Here is a 17,362-nt window from a genome sequence, read left to right as displayed (position 1 = left end):
CACATAAAAAGTAACCCCACCATACACATAAAAAGTATCGGAAATGACAGCAAGAATCCTCCAACCTGTAGGAATAGAAATAGCCCAAAAAACCCACAGCCACGCTCCCAGGAATTATCCAGAACCAAAGACAAGCTACAGAAGGATGAAAACAACAATGTAATCTACAAAATTAACTGTAACCATTGCAACCAATTCTACATGGGACAAACATCATGTCAATTAAAAACCAGGATCCATGAATACCAGCTGGCAGTCAAACAACATGATCCAAATCTTTAATCTCTACCCGCACCAACATCAAACAGCATGAGTTCAATTGGAGCAACATAAAAATCATCAGCCATGCTATCACCCGCAATGCTCATGAGTTCAGCAGTGCCTAGTACTCCACAAGCAATTCCACCAATAGACATACTGACCTACAACTAGCTTATGAAGCCCCTACAATCCAAATCAACCACACAACCAACCAAAGACACCGACCTCAACAAACCCAACACACCACTGCTATCAGTTCACCTCCCAATGACCCTGACCTAATGTAACTTCCCTGTCACAAGAATCTCACTGATGTCTCACACCTGACCCATCACAAGACCCTCACTTGACACACTCAGAAGACCACTGATACCGACATCCCCTAAATTCTGCTGAAGATGTTACTTAGCCTGGTAACAAACCATTAGGAAATTAACCCACAAGCTCGGAGAAAGAACCTTCACCTTCATATTTAAAACTGCCTCCAAATGTCATCTAGTTTGCTTTTGGATTTTCTTAGATTCTTTTATCCCAAGACAAAATTTACTTCGAATCTCTTTTGTCAGTGACCTTTCATTTTCATTCACATTTTCATTCATCTGCACCTTGATCTGACCAAGTTAGGGTAAAGAATAATATAGAATGAATTTTGGTTAAAATTCAAATCCCATCCATTTTCCAGTTTTAAAAAAACCCTTTTTTACAAATTTACTAGCTTTTCTGCTACTTCTTCAACTGGAACATAATTCGTCCTTTATGTAGTCCTGAGTTCATATTTCTACAAACCTAACTTTAGTAAAATGATAGTTTGATATGTTGTCTAATACATATTGCATACTTTTGAGAATGATTCTTGAAGTATCTGCAATCTTTATAAAACACCCTTAATATAATTTGCTTGGGTTTAGCTTGTGTGAATCCAAATATTGTGGCTTATGATTTATCTTTTGTAATCTACCACAATAGATTTATTAAACTGTGGCTTAGCCTTTGAATGAAATATTGGCACTGTTCAGACACTGCCTTAATGTTGATGATGATCTTTCAGGCAATTCCTTAATACTGTCTGAAGTTTGTCCCAGTACCTTTCAGAGTGCTGATAGAATTTCCTGGAAACTTTAAAGATGCTTCAGTAAATGTCCTTCAATAATTGAGCCTCTCCTTAGTTGGAAAGATGACAAGTTGTATAAATGTCCCAGGGCTGGGATTCTGGAGCTGTCCCAATTGTCTCAAGTGTTTAGTGCAATGAAAGGGTCACAGGTGATCAACTTTTCCTAGAATACTTTCCACTCCAGTTTTCAGAAAAGGAACCTCATACATTCATCCAGAATTTTTTTTCCTGATAAGAGACTGGAAAGGAACTTCACTGTTAAGTAGTCTAAGAGAAGTTTCGTTTGCAATCTGCACTAGAATGAAAAAAAGATTCCATAGACATCAAAAGCTTGCCTAATAACTGAACTGGCTTATTGTATGACATGACATTACTCAGCTTGCCAAATACTTAGGCTTATTGAAGTCAAAACTAGCCCCTACCGCAATGATAAATCTGTATTTTAATCCAGGCAAAACTAAACAGAAGGAATATTAGAATAGTTTAGAATCTTTCACCTAAACGGCATTAAGTCCATGGGGGAAGAGAATAGAATGCAATTGAACGGAAGACAGGAATTCTGAGAGAGCAAGTGCTCATCAAGGACAGACTGGTTTAACTCATCAAGGACAGACTAGTTTAGCAAATAGTTATAAGCTTTTTGTGAAATCGCTTATGTTAATTTTTTGTTAAGGTTGGGCTAGTAATGTGGAGGGGGAATTAAAGTGGAATCTGAAAGTTGTTTAAACTTTTAAAATAAAGACTATAAATTGCAGGCAGTTCTATATAACTGCTGGCTTTAGTTTCTGACCAACTATAAAACTAACATGCACTCATTTCAGGTTAAGTTGCAAATAATCTTTCATCTACATGCAGAGTCAGTAGAGACAGCAGAGACCACAGAGTTCTGTTTATGTTAGGTATTTATTTTATTTTCAATTTTTAAAATCCTGCTTTATTATCCTTACAAATAATTCAAGATAGTCAACATATCTAATATATCCTTCTCCTCCTGTATTCCCTACAACAACTCTTTGAGGTAGGCTAGGCTGAGAGAAAGAGTGACTAGCCCAAAGTTACCCACCTACTTTGTACCTAAGGTAGAACTAGAACTGGCTTCTAACTTGATGCCTTACCTACCAGACCAAACTGGCTTTTTATAAACTTTCTTTTATAGTTAGCCTTTTTATCATTCTATCTCAGAATAACCAAACTGCTGAAAAAAACAAAAATACACAAGAGAAACTGAACAAGTACGTGATAGTATGATAGAAAATCCTTTTGCGCACACTACACTTATTTTCTGTTTTTTTTTTTAATTGTGGTGACCTTTCTGACAAAGATGTTTATTTGATCTGCATCCAGATTTCAGTCCTGAATAGATTTCTGCCACTTTCAAATAAAAAATAGGGTAATTTCTTTTCTTTGTGTGCAACTTAAATAGTTGTCCTCAACCCAGTTACTTCATCACTGATGCTGCTTCAAAGTGCTGATTAATTTGAAGGGAAAATGCTTTTATTTGAAAGGCAAAAGTGAGGCAGAGCACTTCCACCTCTCTCTTTTTGAAGTAATATACTGGGTTTGGCATAGGAGATGAGCTTAACACTCTGGGCCTGTTTAAAATAGCACCCAGTATCTTCATTTTCAACAAGAACCAATTTGTAAAGCAGCCTGAAAACCCATTCAGGTCAAAGGATTTGGAGGGGTGGATTTTGTTATGCAAATGACCATCACAAAACAAACTTAAATCTGTAGCAAACTTGAATATGTATGTTTTAAAAAGTGCTGCTGAAGATAAAAAAAGGGTGTTCTTTCTTCACCGTACCTGCTTAATAACTTGCTATCAGTATGAAGATATTCCTAATTAGAATCTCGAAGCCTAAACATTTCTCGTAGAGGGGATATTGTTCTTCAAGCCAAAATCTATCCTGCATTCAGGTGAATGCAGAACCCATCCAGCTTCAAATTTAAGAATACTTAGAATTTTCTCAGACATTCGTTTATGCATAAGTGTGGAGAATCTGCACTTCCATCACCTGTAACACCTCGCAAAATACAGATAGGAAATTGAAGCTGGGAGAGGGACCATCACGTGTGAATTTAAAACTAAATCAGTTCTTCCTTGAAGGTATATTATTTATTTGAATATTCCCACTGAAGACATAGTATTTCAAATAATCCTATTTACCCACACACACATAGATTCCCTCTCAACATTTTATGGATTATTACCAGTGAAGTAAGATAGCATCTCCTGAATGTATCAATCTCAGTCTGATTCTAGGCATGTTTAACTTGCAATTCTAAATACACATGAGTGGGAATTAAAAAAAAAAACAATTTCCTGAGCTTTCTTGGGCAAGGTGTTTTATCTGATTCTGTATAAATAACTTATTTCTGAGTAACACTGCTTAGAAACTGTCCTTAGAAACTCTTTGATTTGCAGGCACAGGCCATCTTAGTTACAAAGGGTTGTGGCACTCGGTGGGTTTCCACTAACCAGTATGTGCTTGGTGTGAAATCTTAAAAAGGCCAGTAGTAAGAAAAACTAATTACAAGGTAATCTTACACCCAGCTGCTGAGGAGCCTGTCTTGTAGAGCCAGTGAGTATCCACATTCCCCAAGATGTGTGAGCTTAGGATCCGAATCTTAGAGACCCTCAAGAGAGGTACAGATGCAAACGTAAAGTTCCCTTAGCAACCGCCATTGGTGTGTTGGTGCGCGCTACAGAAAAAGAAAGGGTAGTATGGAGACAAAATAGGAGTGGCGCGCGTAGTTCCTCCCCATCTAAGATATCAACTGTTGAACAGCACTTAAGGGAGGCGGGCTCGGTAGAATATCAAGGATGGCTTGTTTTCAGAGCTGGGATTCACATATCGAATTGCGCTGCAGTAGGTGCTGATGAGAGCTAAATCTACCACAGACCCGGCCACACATCAAATTCTGGAGAAGAATAGGAAGGCTTTTCCCTTCACTTTGCTGTGGCTGCACAGCACTGCTGCCGGGAAAGCGTTGGGATGCTTTCGAAGCAGTTGGTCCAGCCGCTCCGGAAAGTGGAAGGATCCGTTGCGAGCACCGCCCCGCCTGAAAGATAGAAAGGGGGCGAATCTGGCCAATTTTTGGACGCTCCTGTTTAAACGGAAATGGCGACTTCCAGAAGGTTGGGGGCCATTCAGCGAAATGCTAACGGTAAAGCTAAGGCCAGGTCTTTAGGCTGCAGTCCCAAGGACTTGCTTGTCTCCAGAAAGCAATGCTACGGGAGGAGGAGGCTGACCCACAACAGTGGACCTCTCTTTCCAAGAAAAGCAAACGCCGGGCGAGGGGGAGAATTTGGCTTGAAGAGCTTTGAGAAGTTGAAGAAAAGACCCTTTTCTTCGAGAGCCGTTGGATGGCACTGGGAAATGGGCACCCAGAGAGCGCGCCTCTCTCGGATACTCGCCCAGCCCAGTTTGAGGAGAGCGGCCTCGGAAGCCTTCTTGGCTTCAGTTGGAAAAGAAAAGTTGCCTCGCAGCGGAATGGCAGTCTGCGCAGACTGCAAGCGTTATTAGAAAACGCGCCCGCACCGGAGGCTTAGCCAGAGAGCTTCTTTGCAGCCTGCTTTCAAAGCGGGACCGTGACTGCTTCTCCACTTGCTGGGCTTTCCTCCTTTGTTACTGCTACGGACACTGACTCTGCCACCTTGCTGGGCAGGGAAGGAACTTTTGGGCAACCGTATACCTTGCTCCTTTCCTTCCTCAACCGGCTGCACAGCCGGCCGGGGTTTCCTAGGAAAACGCGATTCGCAGTTTGTAGCATGCATTTATTTCTCTGCACATAATGCGTTTATTAGGAATTGGATCCTCTGAAGCCCTGTTCTCGGCTCGGCAGTGCCTCTTTGCAATTACTTCGCTTTGCGGAGAGAGGGAACGGGCGTGGAATTCGACTGGCTGAACCAAAGTTGTCCATGGGATCTTGGGACAGGTCGTTTTCTGCCTTCATTGGAGGCAGAGCCCGTCATGGTCGAGAGGGACTCTTCCCAACCGAGTTGCTTCCGGCTGTGTTTTCGAAGTAAGCCTATTTCAGTTGAGGCGCTTCCAGTTCTGGGAAGTGGCTGATGGAATTTAACTTCCTTCTCTGCCAAACGGAGGCTAGGTATCCACACCCTCCCCTTTCCCAACACCCCCGCAATGAAGATATTTCCTTTAACCGCTCTCTTCCCGGCAATCACGACCGAAAGGGAGTTCGGCGTCGGGATGAAAGTGGTCCTAAGAACACCCGGCCCAGCGCCTGTTCTTGAGAGGCGGTTCTGATTTGGCGGCTCTGGGTCCCTATCCCGCTCCTTTCCGCGCCTGGAGAAAGGGACGAGACAGGTGGAGATTTGGAAAGACACTCCTCCCGTTGGCGAGTGGGCGGGAGGAGGAGGAGAGAAGCGCACGCACGTCCTTCCCGGTTGCTCTAGCGTTTTGGAGCGGCGGCAGGAGAGGAGTTTAGGTTCGGCTTCATTTAGCTTGACAGTGAAGGTGGCGCGAGCGGCTAGCGATGGCCGCCTCTCCCGGAGAAGCCGGGCGAGAGCGCGCGCCTCTGGCCTCTAGTGCTGCCTCCTCGCCGGCGAGCCTCGCTCTTCGCAAGAAGACGCAGAAGAGTCGGTCGGACCTGCTTCTGCCTTCCTTTCTTTTAAGTCGGGGTCACTAGCGGCTAAGAAGAAGGCTAATTAATGGCAAGCCCACCAAGACGCGGTTCCAATTACTTCGGCGGCTTCCCTAAGATAGGGGCGGGAGAAAAAAAGAAGGAAATAAAAGGGAGAAAGAGAAAGCAAGTGAAAAATTAAAAAAAAAAAAAAAAGCCCGCCCGAGGCTTAATATAAGTGCCGCTTGTGGACGTGGCTCTCCGGGAGGAAATTAAACGTAGACTAGCTGAATGCAGAGCAGAAAATTACTGAAAGATAGGCGTGATAATGAATAGGCCGGGCCTGGCAGTGAGGGAGGAAAGATCCGTGTGGTTAGTCCACGAAATGAGGCGGTGAAGAGGACTTGGCTAATTGTTCGCATCTTAAAGCGGCTGGAGCTGAAGCAGGAGCCGGCTTTTCCATTCATTTCCCTGGTAAATGTGAAGCGCTGGCCAAATGAGCGCGCCTGCAATCTTCCGTGTCTGGCTTTTCATAGTCAGGTTGCGATTTTAATTGTTGCTAATATAGCTTATAATGAAGCTAATGAGGGGAAATTATTGGACAACTTTTGTGCGAGTGAAGCACAAAATGCATCACTTTGTATTTCTTCCTTTTTGTTGCTCCGCGCGCACATAGAGACTCGCGCATAATTTAAAAGGCAACATTGAATTACGTTTGAAACGTTTCTCTTTCCTCCTCTTCCTTAGAAAAGAGAAAGACTAAACTTTATTTCATTCTGTGAACAATAAGGTGGAAAAGAAAGAGATGGATTTTGCTTTCCCATGTGAAAATTATTCTCCATAAAGAAAAATAACAAATAGAATTTTTTTGGAGAAATTATTTGAACAGATATTTGGAATGATAAGTAAAACAGAAGAAATCCACTTCCCATTTGTATAAAAAGTATCATGAGAAAAGCTGACTATAAGATAGATGAAGCTTATTGTCGGAATATGTCCTTTCTAAAACCAATTTTGCACAATCCAACAGTTGAATTGTTTTTTTTCTAAAGGTATAAACAATGCAGTGAGTGTTATCAAAATGATGTTATCTTTTTAATTTAAAAGGCAGAAAAGGTAGTTATTTGGGGCAGTTAATTTGACTATTTACATTTATTTTAGTACTTTTTATTTTGCTTTTGTGCTGTTTAAGGATTTGCAACCTCCAAACTTAATGATTCTTGTTTTAGAATGCCTCCATTTAGTGTTTTTCAAAATATATAAGTAGAAAACAAAATTTACTCAACTTACTTGTATGTGTGCATGTGTATGTGTGTGTGTAGTATGTATGTAAATATGGAATGCGTGGAAGGATCTCATAAAAATCAATTCCAAAGAATTTAGATCTGTTTTGACAAAAATAATTGCAAACACTACAAATTTATCTGTTTAATAAAAATAACAGCTACATTCAATTAAGAATTGTCTCTCTAGCAGGATTAAAAATGATAAAAGTGGACAATGAATAAATAAAGTCTCCCTCCCCTTCCTTTTTTTATATTGATGTAGAAAAACAAGCTGGAACTTTTGCCTCACCATGCTCAGGAAGAGAAAGATACCACCAAATTTATCATACTGACACTCCTCTCCATTGCTTGCATTTTGGGAGTCCTTATGACTTCTGGAGTGATCTACTGCCTCCGCCATGGCTCTCATCACAAACTAAAGGAGAAGTTGATAAGCCTAGGCTCTGATCCCAGCTCGGATGCTACTGCCACTTATCAGGTAAAAGTGACTTTCTCCATTCCATCAGTTCTTTGTTTTTGTTGGATACTTAAATGTTATTTATTATCCCACATGTGAGGGAATGCTGCTTTTATTTATTTATAGCTGAGGTAAATATCGTTCTTTAATACCTTATTGGGTGTTCTTCCATTAATAATCCCCGATAGACTGTAACAGCTTTTTATTGCTGGTTATTCATCTTGTCTATTTTTGTAGTTTGCTGTAAATATGTCTTTAATTAGAAACATTAAAATATGCAATTGCCAATTGAAATATCTCTGGAAAAAATAAGATTAATACGTAGTATTTGTCATTGCACAGTAAATAAATAACAATATTTATTATTTATTAGGCATGATCATCCAGTTATTTGAAAACATCTCTTTTTGAATCATTAAATTCTTGAAGGTCTGATAGGAAAATGAACTTTGACCTGTAGAGATGTCAGTTTCTCCATTATTCAGATAAATCAGAATACAATGTTGATACATTTGTAGAAACTAGAACAAAGCAAGCCTGTTTTATTCTGGGAAAGTAGCACTTAATAGATTGAAGGTGTGAAAATAAATAAATCTTCTGAAGTAAATTATAAACAATTTAAGACAGAACTTTAATTTTTCAGAAACTTTCTGAGAAACACCTATTATAATAGTCTATATCTTCTATTGTCTGCATTGCTATGTAATTAAACAAACCATGTATTACTCAGCAATGGCTATGAAACTTCTTTGATATATAAATGCTAAAACACATCTTTAAACAGGGAATTGTGCATTCAGATAATGAAATATTTTTAAAACTTTTTGTGTCATTTACATGTATTTTTTTACATAGTGTTGTCTGAAAAATTTACATATTTCCATATCCTAGTATATAAAAGCATACATTTAAAAAATCTTTAAATATCCCTCTTTCTCCCTCTATTTTTTATTTTCTCAATTCATATTTTATACTTGTACTAACTATATTAGTATAAGTTAGTTATCCAAAGACATTTTCAGTTACAGTAAATATGTCCAAATAAATGCCAATTATTACTGTTTCAGAAGAAGAACCCTTAACTTTAATTTTAAGTATAGGAAGAAAAATATATATAATATTCAGAGAAAAGCTTATGAGGGGAAAAGACAAGGAAAAGAATTTCTAGCGAAATGAAGCTATCTAAACGGAAACTAATACTGAAACTATATATAAATAACAATGAACAATTAAACTAGTTCAATTCATTTGGTGAAAACTTTTTAGGTATTTTTAAATATATATTTAAATCAATATAACATATCTTATTCTAATAATGCTGATAAAATTAATAATTTGAAGGTAATTATACTTATTTGTGATAAACAAAAGAATAACAGAATACAGTATTAGTGGCAGTTCTGGTTAATAATATCTGTAATTAAAATCTTTCTCTTCCAGCAGGAAAATTGTTTGAGTTTCTCGGAATGACCCTTTTGCTATTTCTCTTGGGCACACTGGTTAAGTTGATATTGATTTGATAATGAGTTTTGTATTGTTTAATAGGAATCCATATTGCTAAATGAAATTTAAGCTTCAATTCTTATATTTTCATTTATTATCTTTTTTAAATTGCTAAACCAAGATATAATGCCATATACTTGTCTTTTCTAAAAAAGAAAAGCATTTTAACACTATGGTCCTCATTGTGTCAACTCAAAGGTAAGTCTCACTAGATTCAACAGAGTTTAATTAGTGGTAAATGAGTTTAGGAAGTGCAGCCCAGATCTAATAAATTTTAATTATGATCTTGAGTTTTCCCTAACATCATCAATGTAGTCCCGTACCCATTAATTGTTAGAACAATTGTAATAAGGGAATTGATTTGACAATTGGAATTTAAAAGTGTATTTTGAAGAGGGTTTTATTCTCATCTTTGGGAAGCAACCTAACTTCTGTTTTTAAATTCATCATATATAAGATTCTAACGAAATAGTGTTGTAAAATTTTAATGTCTATGTTGTCTTTACCACATAATAATTTAATAACTCCTCTGTTCTTTTGCTCCCAGGTATAATAAGTGCCAAAGTTTCATACTGCGGATTCTAGTGAATAATAATCCTTTCATATACATTAATGTGATTGTTTTGCTCACTTTCACAAAGAATCTGTGAAAATATTGAGAGAATAGAAATCTCCCCTACTCTCACCTCATCAAAACAAGTACAGGACAACTTCGTGTATTCAAATAGCCACAGGGAGATCATTCAAAAGATTTTCATAATTGGAAGTTTGGATTAATGGGTGTGCTGTTTAGTGTGGCAGAGTTACCTGGGGCTATAAAAGTGACTTAACAGTGTTACAAAGAACATAGAAAACTGGTGCTTGCATAATAGGGTTTCTATCATATAAAGAAAGTACTGTTATGGGTACTCATTTTCTAATTTTGCCTGGGGGTGTTGAAAAGGGAAAAGCTTGTTAGTCTTGGAATAGTAGAATACCATAGAAGCAATCCTTTAAAAAGAAACTCATTTCTTACTAGCAAGTTTTTATTGGCTGATCCCAAGTTATCTAGAATAAGCCTATTGATCCAAGGAACGTTTATCTCTAAAAATAATGTTTAGAACTGTTCTATGTACAATAAAAATTTCACGTACAGCTTTTTCTTTTGATCTTTCTCAATAATTTACTGATTTAATTAAAATTATGTTAAAGATTTTAATCATTTTTTTCTATATGATGAAAATCAAGTAGAAGATAAATTGGATATATTTAACTGGCAAGAATAATTGTAGTAACTGTTACTCAGATGTTGAGTTAAAGAAACCAGAGCCTATTTTTATTTTTAAAAATTAAGCCTTTACTATCTTTGGTATTAACAATTCAAACATGAGAGTTTCGTTAGAAATAGTCCCTTGGCAATAGTTAGAAGATATGATCCTACTTGAATTATTGTGCTACTGGCAGGATAAAAGGGAGGATAAAATATTGTAAATTATTTTGACAATCAGAGAATATTCAAGATTTTATTTTAGGGTGAAATCAATGGTGAAACATCAACTGAAGTTAATGGGCATATAAGCTCCTGAAAGCACTTTGAAATAACAGTGGAGTTCACATTGACCCTAGTTATAGAGAAATAAAATAAATATGATGAAACATAAGTCTATGTTGCACCAATCAGTAGTTATTTTCTTCCTGACACAAATATTTATACTTATATGGTATGCTTTGGCAACAGGATCCAAAACTTTAGGATGTTGTTAATAAATTAAACAAATCAAATTTGTCAACCATGGAACAACTTTTCAGCATATGTATATATAAAAATATGAGGTAAGCTGAATTAGAAATTGGTTTGAACATTTGAGATTGTATTTAGGCTCTGGGGATTGTTAAATATAGTCACGCAGTTATGAATTTTGTTTGACTTGATTATTTTTATTTCTGAACAGAGCTCATAATAGATGCATCTTAGTTTTTTTAAAATATATATATAACTTGATTTCGCAAGCATTTTTTTCCATAACCCATATGAGATGCAAAGATATGTTAATTATTATATGTTCAGTTTACATGTGGGCAAACTTCATCTACTTTTATGTCCATTTTATATAATCATACATATACTTTCTTAGCTGCACAAATAACAATATGTTTGAAACACCATCAGAATCATGGCATTAAAACAGATTCTTACTGCTCCCTTTGTGTTGCTTTACTTGTTTTCTTACTGTGATTGCTGCTGCTGTTATGGCTTCCTTTCAGTTTCTATAAGTAGAGCCAGTCTAGCATCCTGGGAATTCTATTTTCTTCTTTGATTTTGGGAGGTTGTTGATGAAACCACTAAAATGTCTTTAAGGGATACTTGATATTTTACAGAATTGAACCTCCATAGTTAGGTAGGTAGGTAGGTAGGTAGGTAGATAGGTAGGTAGAAAGAAAGAAAGAAAGAAAGAAAGAAAGAAAGAAAGAAAGAAAGAAAGAAAGAAAGAAAGAAAGAAAGAAAGAAAGAAGCCATATGATAGTATGTAACTGTGGGGGTAAAGCATTCAAGCATGAAGTGCAAGGGGAACAATGTGTAAACATTAATAGTGATTGCATATTTTCATTGTCATTGATGTCATCATCAGTGAGCAATTTATTAATGAAAGTGTGCATTGATGACAGTTGCTCTTTAGGGATGCTCCATTGTTCCAAGAGCTGTTTATATTATTCTAACTGCACTATTTCTTTTGATTCCTGCCTGCCAGTATACTATCCTGGGCAAGATGGTAGCCAATTAATTTATTTGCTAACTAGGTAGATAAGTAGGTAAAAAGGTGGATATGTACATACACATATACATTCTAGAAACATTATTAGAAACATTCATTAGTAACACAAGCTCTTTGGACACTGGGAATTGGCAATAAAATATTCTTCCTCTAAGGGAGATTAATCTTGTTACTAAATAACATTATATTGAACTCACACTATACTTATCTTTATACTGAAATACACTATTTGTTTTAGAACTTCCATTATTCATTTGAACTTAGTAACAAGTTACTCAAATAATATTTAGGGTGATTCAATCAAGAGCAAGGCAGATCCCAAGGTTTGTATTTATTCTTTTGTCCAGCCTTACTTGTTTAAACGTATGAATAATAGTTCTTATTTTAAATAGCTGCATATTTCTGTATGCAGCTTATAAATATGTTTTAAAACATCAAGTGTTTGTATGTGCAAACATATGTACATTGTAATACATATTATACACACATCTGCTTGCTCTAAAATATAAAAAACTTTATAAGCAATTAGAATTTAATAAGCTGTATAAAGCTAGGGAAAAATATTATTTTGCAATTGCATCAAAAATAAGCAGGCAAGTTCAAATAGCATCTGACAAGTTGGTATATTCAAAATGCTGAAACACTTTATTGTATCACTTAGAGAATTGTTCTAGTTTGAGAGACCTATCGAATACTCCATTATGAATGTACTTGTAGAATCTATGGAGGTGCATTGAGTGAAGTAAGAAGAGGAAAACTGAGCGTGAATAGAAAAATGGTAGGATTGCTTCTTGGATTTTTTTTTTATTGAACTAGTGTATTGACTTAATTTTGTTCTGTCATGAAAATATCTCTCCCAGTCCAAATGACAGAATGGAATTAGTTTGGTTTATATTTATTTTGCAATCTCGCTGAATTAAAACAGTTTGCATCTTTTTAAAAAATCCCCATAAATCTGGATTTTTATACAAAATAGATATGTATATTTGAATATATGATTAATCCAGATTAGAGTCGTCATCATGTGGGATAGACATGAATGATTAATTACTATGTATGCTGTTTAACTACACTAACTTAACTAAAATCAAACTAATTGCCTGAATCAAAGAGAAGCATTTACATGAATGGTTGGACATACTTATTAGCAGTGTCTGAACCTGATATTTAAATAAAATCTGTTGGTATCAAATTGATCAGACCAATATAGCTAAAATACAAAGGATTGTATTTTGTTCATTTATATTGGGTTGTAAAATGTGATATTCTTGATGCAAAAATGCTTTAATTTTTTACACTTCATTTTCATGATATTTATCAAAAGCTTCTGCCGTGGTGAGTAATATCATTATTTGAAATTCTAAGATATAACACATGCAGAAAAATTATATCCTTAATAGAATTCTTTTTGCCATTTTCAAAAATTCATTTTCTAAAATGTTTTTAGTATTAATTACTCCTAATTTAAAATATTAGTAACAGGAATTGCAATTATGCCATTATTGGTTCCCATGTCAGGGATTTCTTTGTGTAGTTCAAACTAACAAGTCTGTTCTAATTTTTAAAAAACGCAAAAGAATAGGTTGTAAAATGACATTTCTTTGTGGAAAACTGAAATGTTTAAAAAGAAAAGCAACAAATTAAATTGAATCAGATATCTGGGAGGCATATAGTATTGTATATACTATGTAGTATATATATATATATTAATTAGCCTCAAACTACTTATCTTCTTTGTTTTATATATTTATTAAATTGGTGAATGTCGATTTAAGTCCATTCAATATCGTATTTTATGGGGCTAATATATTAAAACATATTAATGTCATGAGGAAAATGAACAGGAATTGAAAAACTGAAAAAAAAAAGACTGTTAAATTAAGGTAGTATTCATGACATTTCAAGATTTGTCCTTAAAATCACTCCTGGACTTTGCAGGAATGTTTATATTCATGAAATAAACTTTTCTTATTTAGACATTTGTGTTTGGCCTACTTTTTAATGACAGGAGGGGAAAGCAGCTGGTGTTAGGCATTTTGGCACTTTTCTTTTTCATTTCTTGAGGCAAGCCAGAATAGCCAACACTCTCCTGGTTCAATTTTTTTTGCCAGAATTGCTAGGATTTTATTTTGCAGTAGCTGTTAGTCTGATTCTACCTTTCATTGTACTAAAAGTTTGTGTAAGTCTCTAATTCACTCTTTCTGAGTTTAACAATTAACAAAGAGTTAATTCAGTCACTTGCAATAGGTGTTACTATTACATAGGGTACAGACAGACCCCAACTATTTTGCTCCGTGCAAAATTTCTATCATTTGGTAATACAAACCCTGAAACATTTATGAACTAGGTAGGCAAAGATTAGTCTGAACTTGCATATTGTTGCATTGAATACCTCAGGCATGTACATTGTATGCTGTATATTTTCACTTCCCAGAATTTTTCTTTCTCTGGTTCCCAGTGCTTTTTGCTTCTCTTCTGATTTGCCCATGCATTTTTTCTACATAACTGCATACTTTCATACTGGGAAAAAAACCTACTTTCACAAGATTTTATGAACAGTGAAGGCTTGAAGCTGTTTAAATTGTAGGCTTCTTTAACTATTAAATACTTATCAATAATAGCTTACTTTACAGGTACGAGGGTTTTTTATGTATGTTGTAGTATGTGATAATGCTACTGTCACTCTTTCTCCTCACCAGTTTTGTGGGTCCCATTGCTATCCACTGATTCTTCAGCCAGGAATTCTTTTCTGGGCTTCCTACATTTATCAGCCTGAGCTCTTAAGTTGGCTCTGCCCTCCTGAATATCTCTAAGTGTAGGTTTGAGGAAGCTTAATGATGTTTCTACCTGATTTTGGTCCCAAAACACCTTAGGAATTCATCTGGGAAAAGTAATTCAAACACCCTCTATTTGTTTGGATAGCTCTGCAAAATCTAGCTCTAAGATATTCACAACACTATCTTTTGTTTGATCACATGATACATACATAGCTCATCATCATTCATTCCCCTTCCTCTTAGAATTGCTATCCTAGGTATGTTCTTTTATATTTTCACGTAAGCTGTGTGCATAAGATTAATAAATGTACCAAGCTTAGCTTTTTAGGATTTTTTTTACTTAAGGCTTATTAAATATTTATAAAATGTATCATCTCAATAGGAACTCCAAATTCTTCAGCTCATCATCCTCTTTATGAACAGATTCTTTATCAACCCACAAATTTTTTGTATGAAAATAATTTAGTAAATGCTCCTTTAACTATTGATATTATGAATAATAATACCAGTCATGGATAGTGCAGTCAACTCTTGGAGACCAATATTGACCACTTTGGGGAATCTGGATCTATACACCGTACTATTTTTATATACTCTATTTTGCTATAATTCCAGTGTCTATTTCTCAAAACTACTCTGCTTGCATATTCCTACTCTGTTTACGTATCCCCATCAATCCTTTCCCCATGTTTTCTTTTTTCTCCCATGTTTCTATCGCCCTTGGTATCAGCAGCATACACCCTAATTTTAAGAGAAGAGAAAGTTGAAAGTCAAGCATTATCTTTAAAGATATTTCTAACATGGAACATCCTTCTTTCTGCCCTACTGATGTTCTCATTATTTGTTGGAACTTATCGATCTCTCAGATGAAGGATCAGATGAGAAGAGGTGCTGAGGAAGAGAAGAACAAATGAAGCTGATTTGCTCTGTGAAGCCAGTTGTTGTCATCATCTTTCCCATTTCAAGAATGTTCTCTTTTGTAATTTAGGCTCCAGTGTTTCATTTCAAATCCATTCCTTTCATTCATCTATCCCCATTCCTCATTGTATTCTTTTATACTGTATTATTCCTTCAAAGTTCTGTCATTTTATCTGTGCAAGTCATCTCTTTCTGTCAGGTCAGGCTTATGCTGTTTGTATCTGCTCATAGTTAAATAGTAACTTGGTGTTTTGTGCTTCTTTGGACAACTCAGTGTCTAAAATCAAGTTTCCTCAAAAAATCTAAAAAGGGAATGGGAAGAAAGGCAGGTAAAATCAGACCCGAGCCCTGATTTTATCAAAGTCAGGCAAAAAAATAGTATTTCTAGTTATCTTCTTTCACTGCATATAGTATGTGTACGAAGACAAGTATATATACAAATGGGTTATACAAAATAAAAGGTGCACAGAAGGCATTGCCTTTATATATGTTTCATTTGAAGAAAAGTTAAATTCTGTGTATCACATGTGTATACACACACACACACATACACAAATTGAAATATCTGCCCTTTCCCTGAAATTTGAAAATTGCTTTTTCATTGCTTCTAGAATACATAAATAAAGTTAAGCAACTCTCCAGCTTGCTGTATTTTTAGTGGCTGCATTTTTGCATTAAGTCTAGATCATAGACAGGAAACTTAACTGGAAAAACAGACAGTAGTGGGGAGTACTTGGATGTCTTGGCTCAAAGAAATTAGTACCAAATATGGCTGTAGCGATGTGATTTAAGGTTGTGCAGTGTCTATGATGTTTATTTGTTTGTTTGTTTAATATGCTGCAATAAATATAATAAGCATTACTTCCAAAGCAACATAGTTTAAAGATGGAAGAAATATGTGAGAGAAAGTCCTACCTAGCTTTTAAAATTCTGGAGGACATAATTAATCTACCTACGTGTGAAATATTTTAATTGGAGCTCTATTGTATCAAGAATATAAAGACAACAAGTAAACATGGTAAAGAACAAAGAACGCTAGCACCTGTTATTGCTTATTGTGTCATGAAAGTAGTTGTCATTTTTTAAAAAAAATCTGATATTCCTCATAGAAAAAAAATCTTTTGAAGTTGACTCCTTTGATTACTTCAGCATCAGTTTTACTCTGAAACATGTATTTTTCTTTTCCTGTTTTATTAATCTCAGCTTCAGTAAAATGTCAATAAAATTTTGCTCCTGGGCTAAACTTTTTTTAAAAAAAACTTTCTATATCTTTCAATAAATAGTGGAAATTAGATTGAAATAATATATATTTAGACATGTAGTGGAATGTAGGAACTCATAATCTATTATTAGTTGTTAAAATAGCTGTTATTTTCTGATTCCCATTATAACCTGACGTGATTTATTTGCCTTCTGAACTCAGTATGGACTTTGGACCCAGGAAATGCATGTATGTGTGCCTTGGTACTCAACGCGGCCTTTTTCTTTTATACTTTAAGAGATGTGAGGTTGGAAAGAATAAATTGCCACTCAGCAATTTTCCCACTCCTTACCTGTACTGTATTGAATACAGTCAGTCTGTACTCAGTACAATTCTCTTTAAAAAAATACAGTACTGTCCTAAATATAGGGGGGCCACAGTGGCTCACACTGTGCCTGTGAACTGCTGTGGTCGGCAGCTCGGGGGCTCGATTCCTGTTAGCGAATAAACT

The 17,362-nt window shown here is 35.7% G+C and overlaps 1 protein-coding gene across 1 annotated transcript in view; it reads left to right on the top strand.

The window, feature by feature from the left end:
• PTPRN2 (protein tyrosine phosphatase receptor type N2) overlaps positions 1-17,362 on the top strand; it is a 609,242-nt gene that overhangs the window by 466,494 nt on the left and 125,386 nt on the right. Inside the window, exon 12 of the mRNA XM_087917130.1 lies at positions 7,505-7,720. Coding sequence (XP_087773256.1) covers positions 7,505-7,720 — 216 coding nt within the window. The remainder of the gene's footprint in view (positions 1-7,504; positions 7,721-17,362) is intronic.

The sequence above is a fragment of the Pseudonaja textilis genome, chromosome Z (assembly GCF_049901715.1).
Source record: "Pseudonaja textilis isolate UNSWEBS1 chromosome Z, rPseTex1.2, whole genome shotgun sequence".
Taxonomy (NCBI): domain Eukaryota; kingdom Metazoa; phylum Chordata; class Lepidosauria; order Squamata; family Elapidae; genus Pseudonaja; species Pseudonaja textilis.
This window is presented reverse-complemented; position numbering and strand designations above follow the sequence as displayed.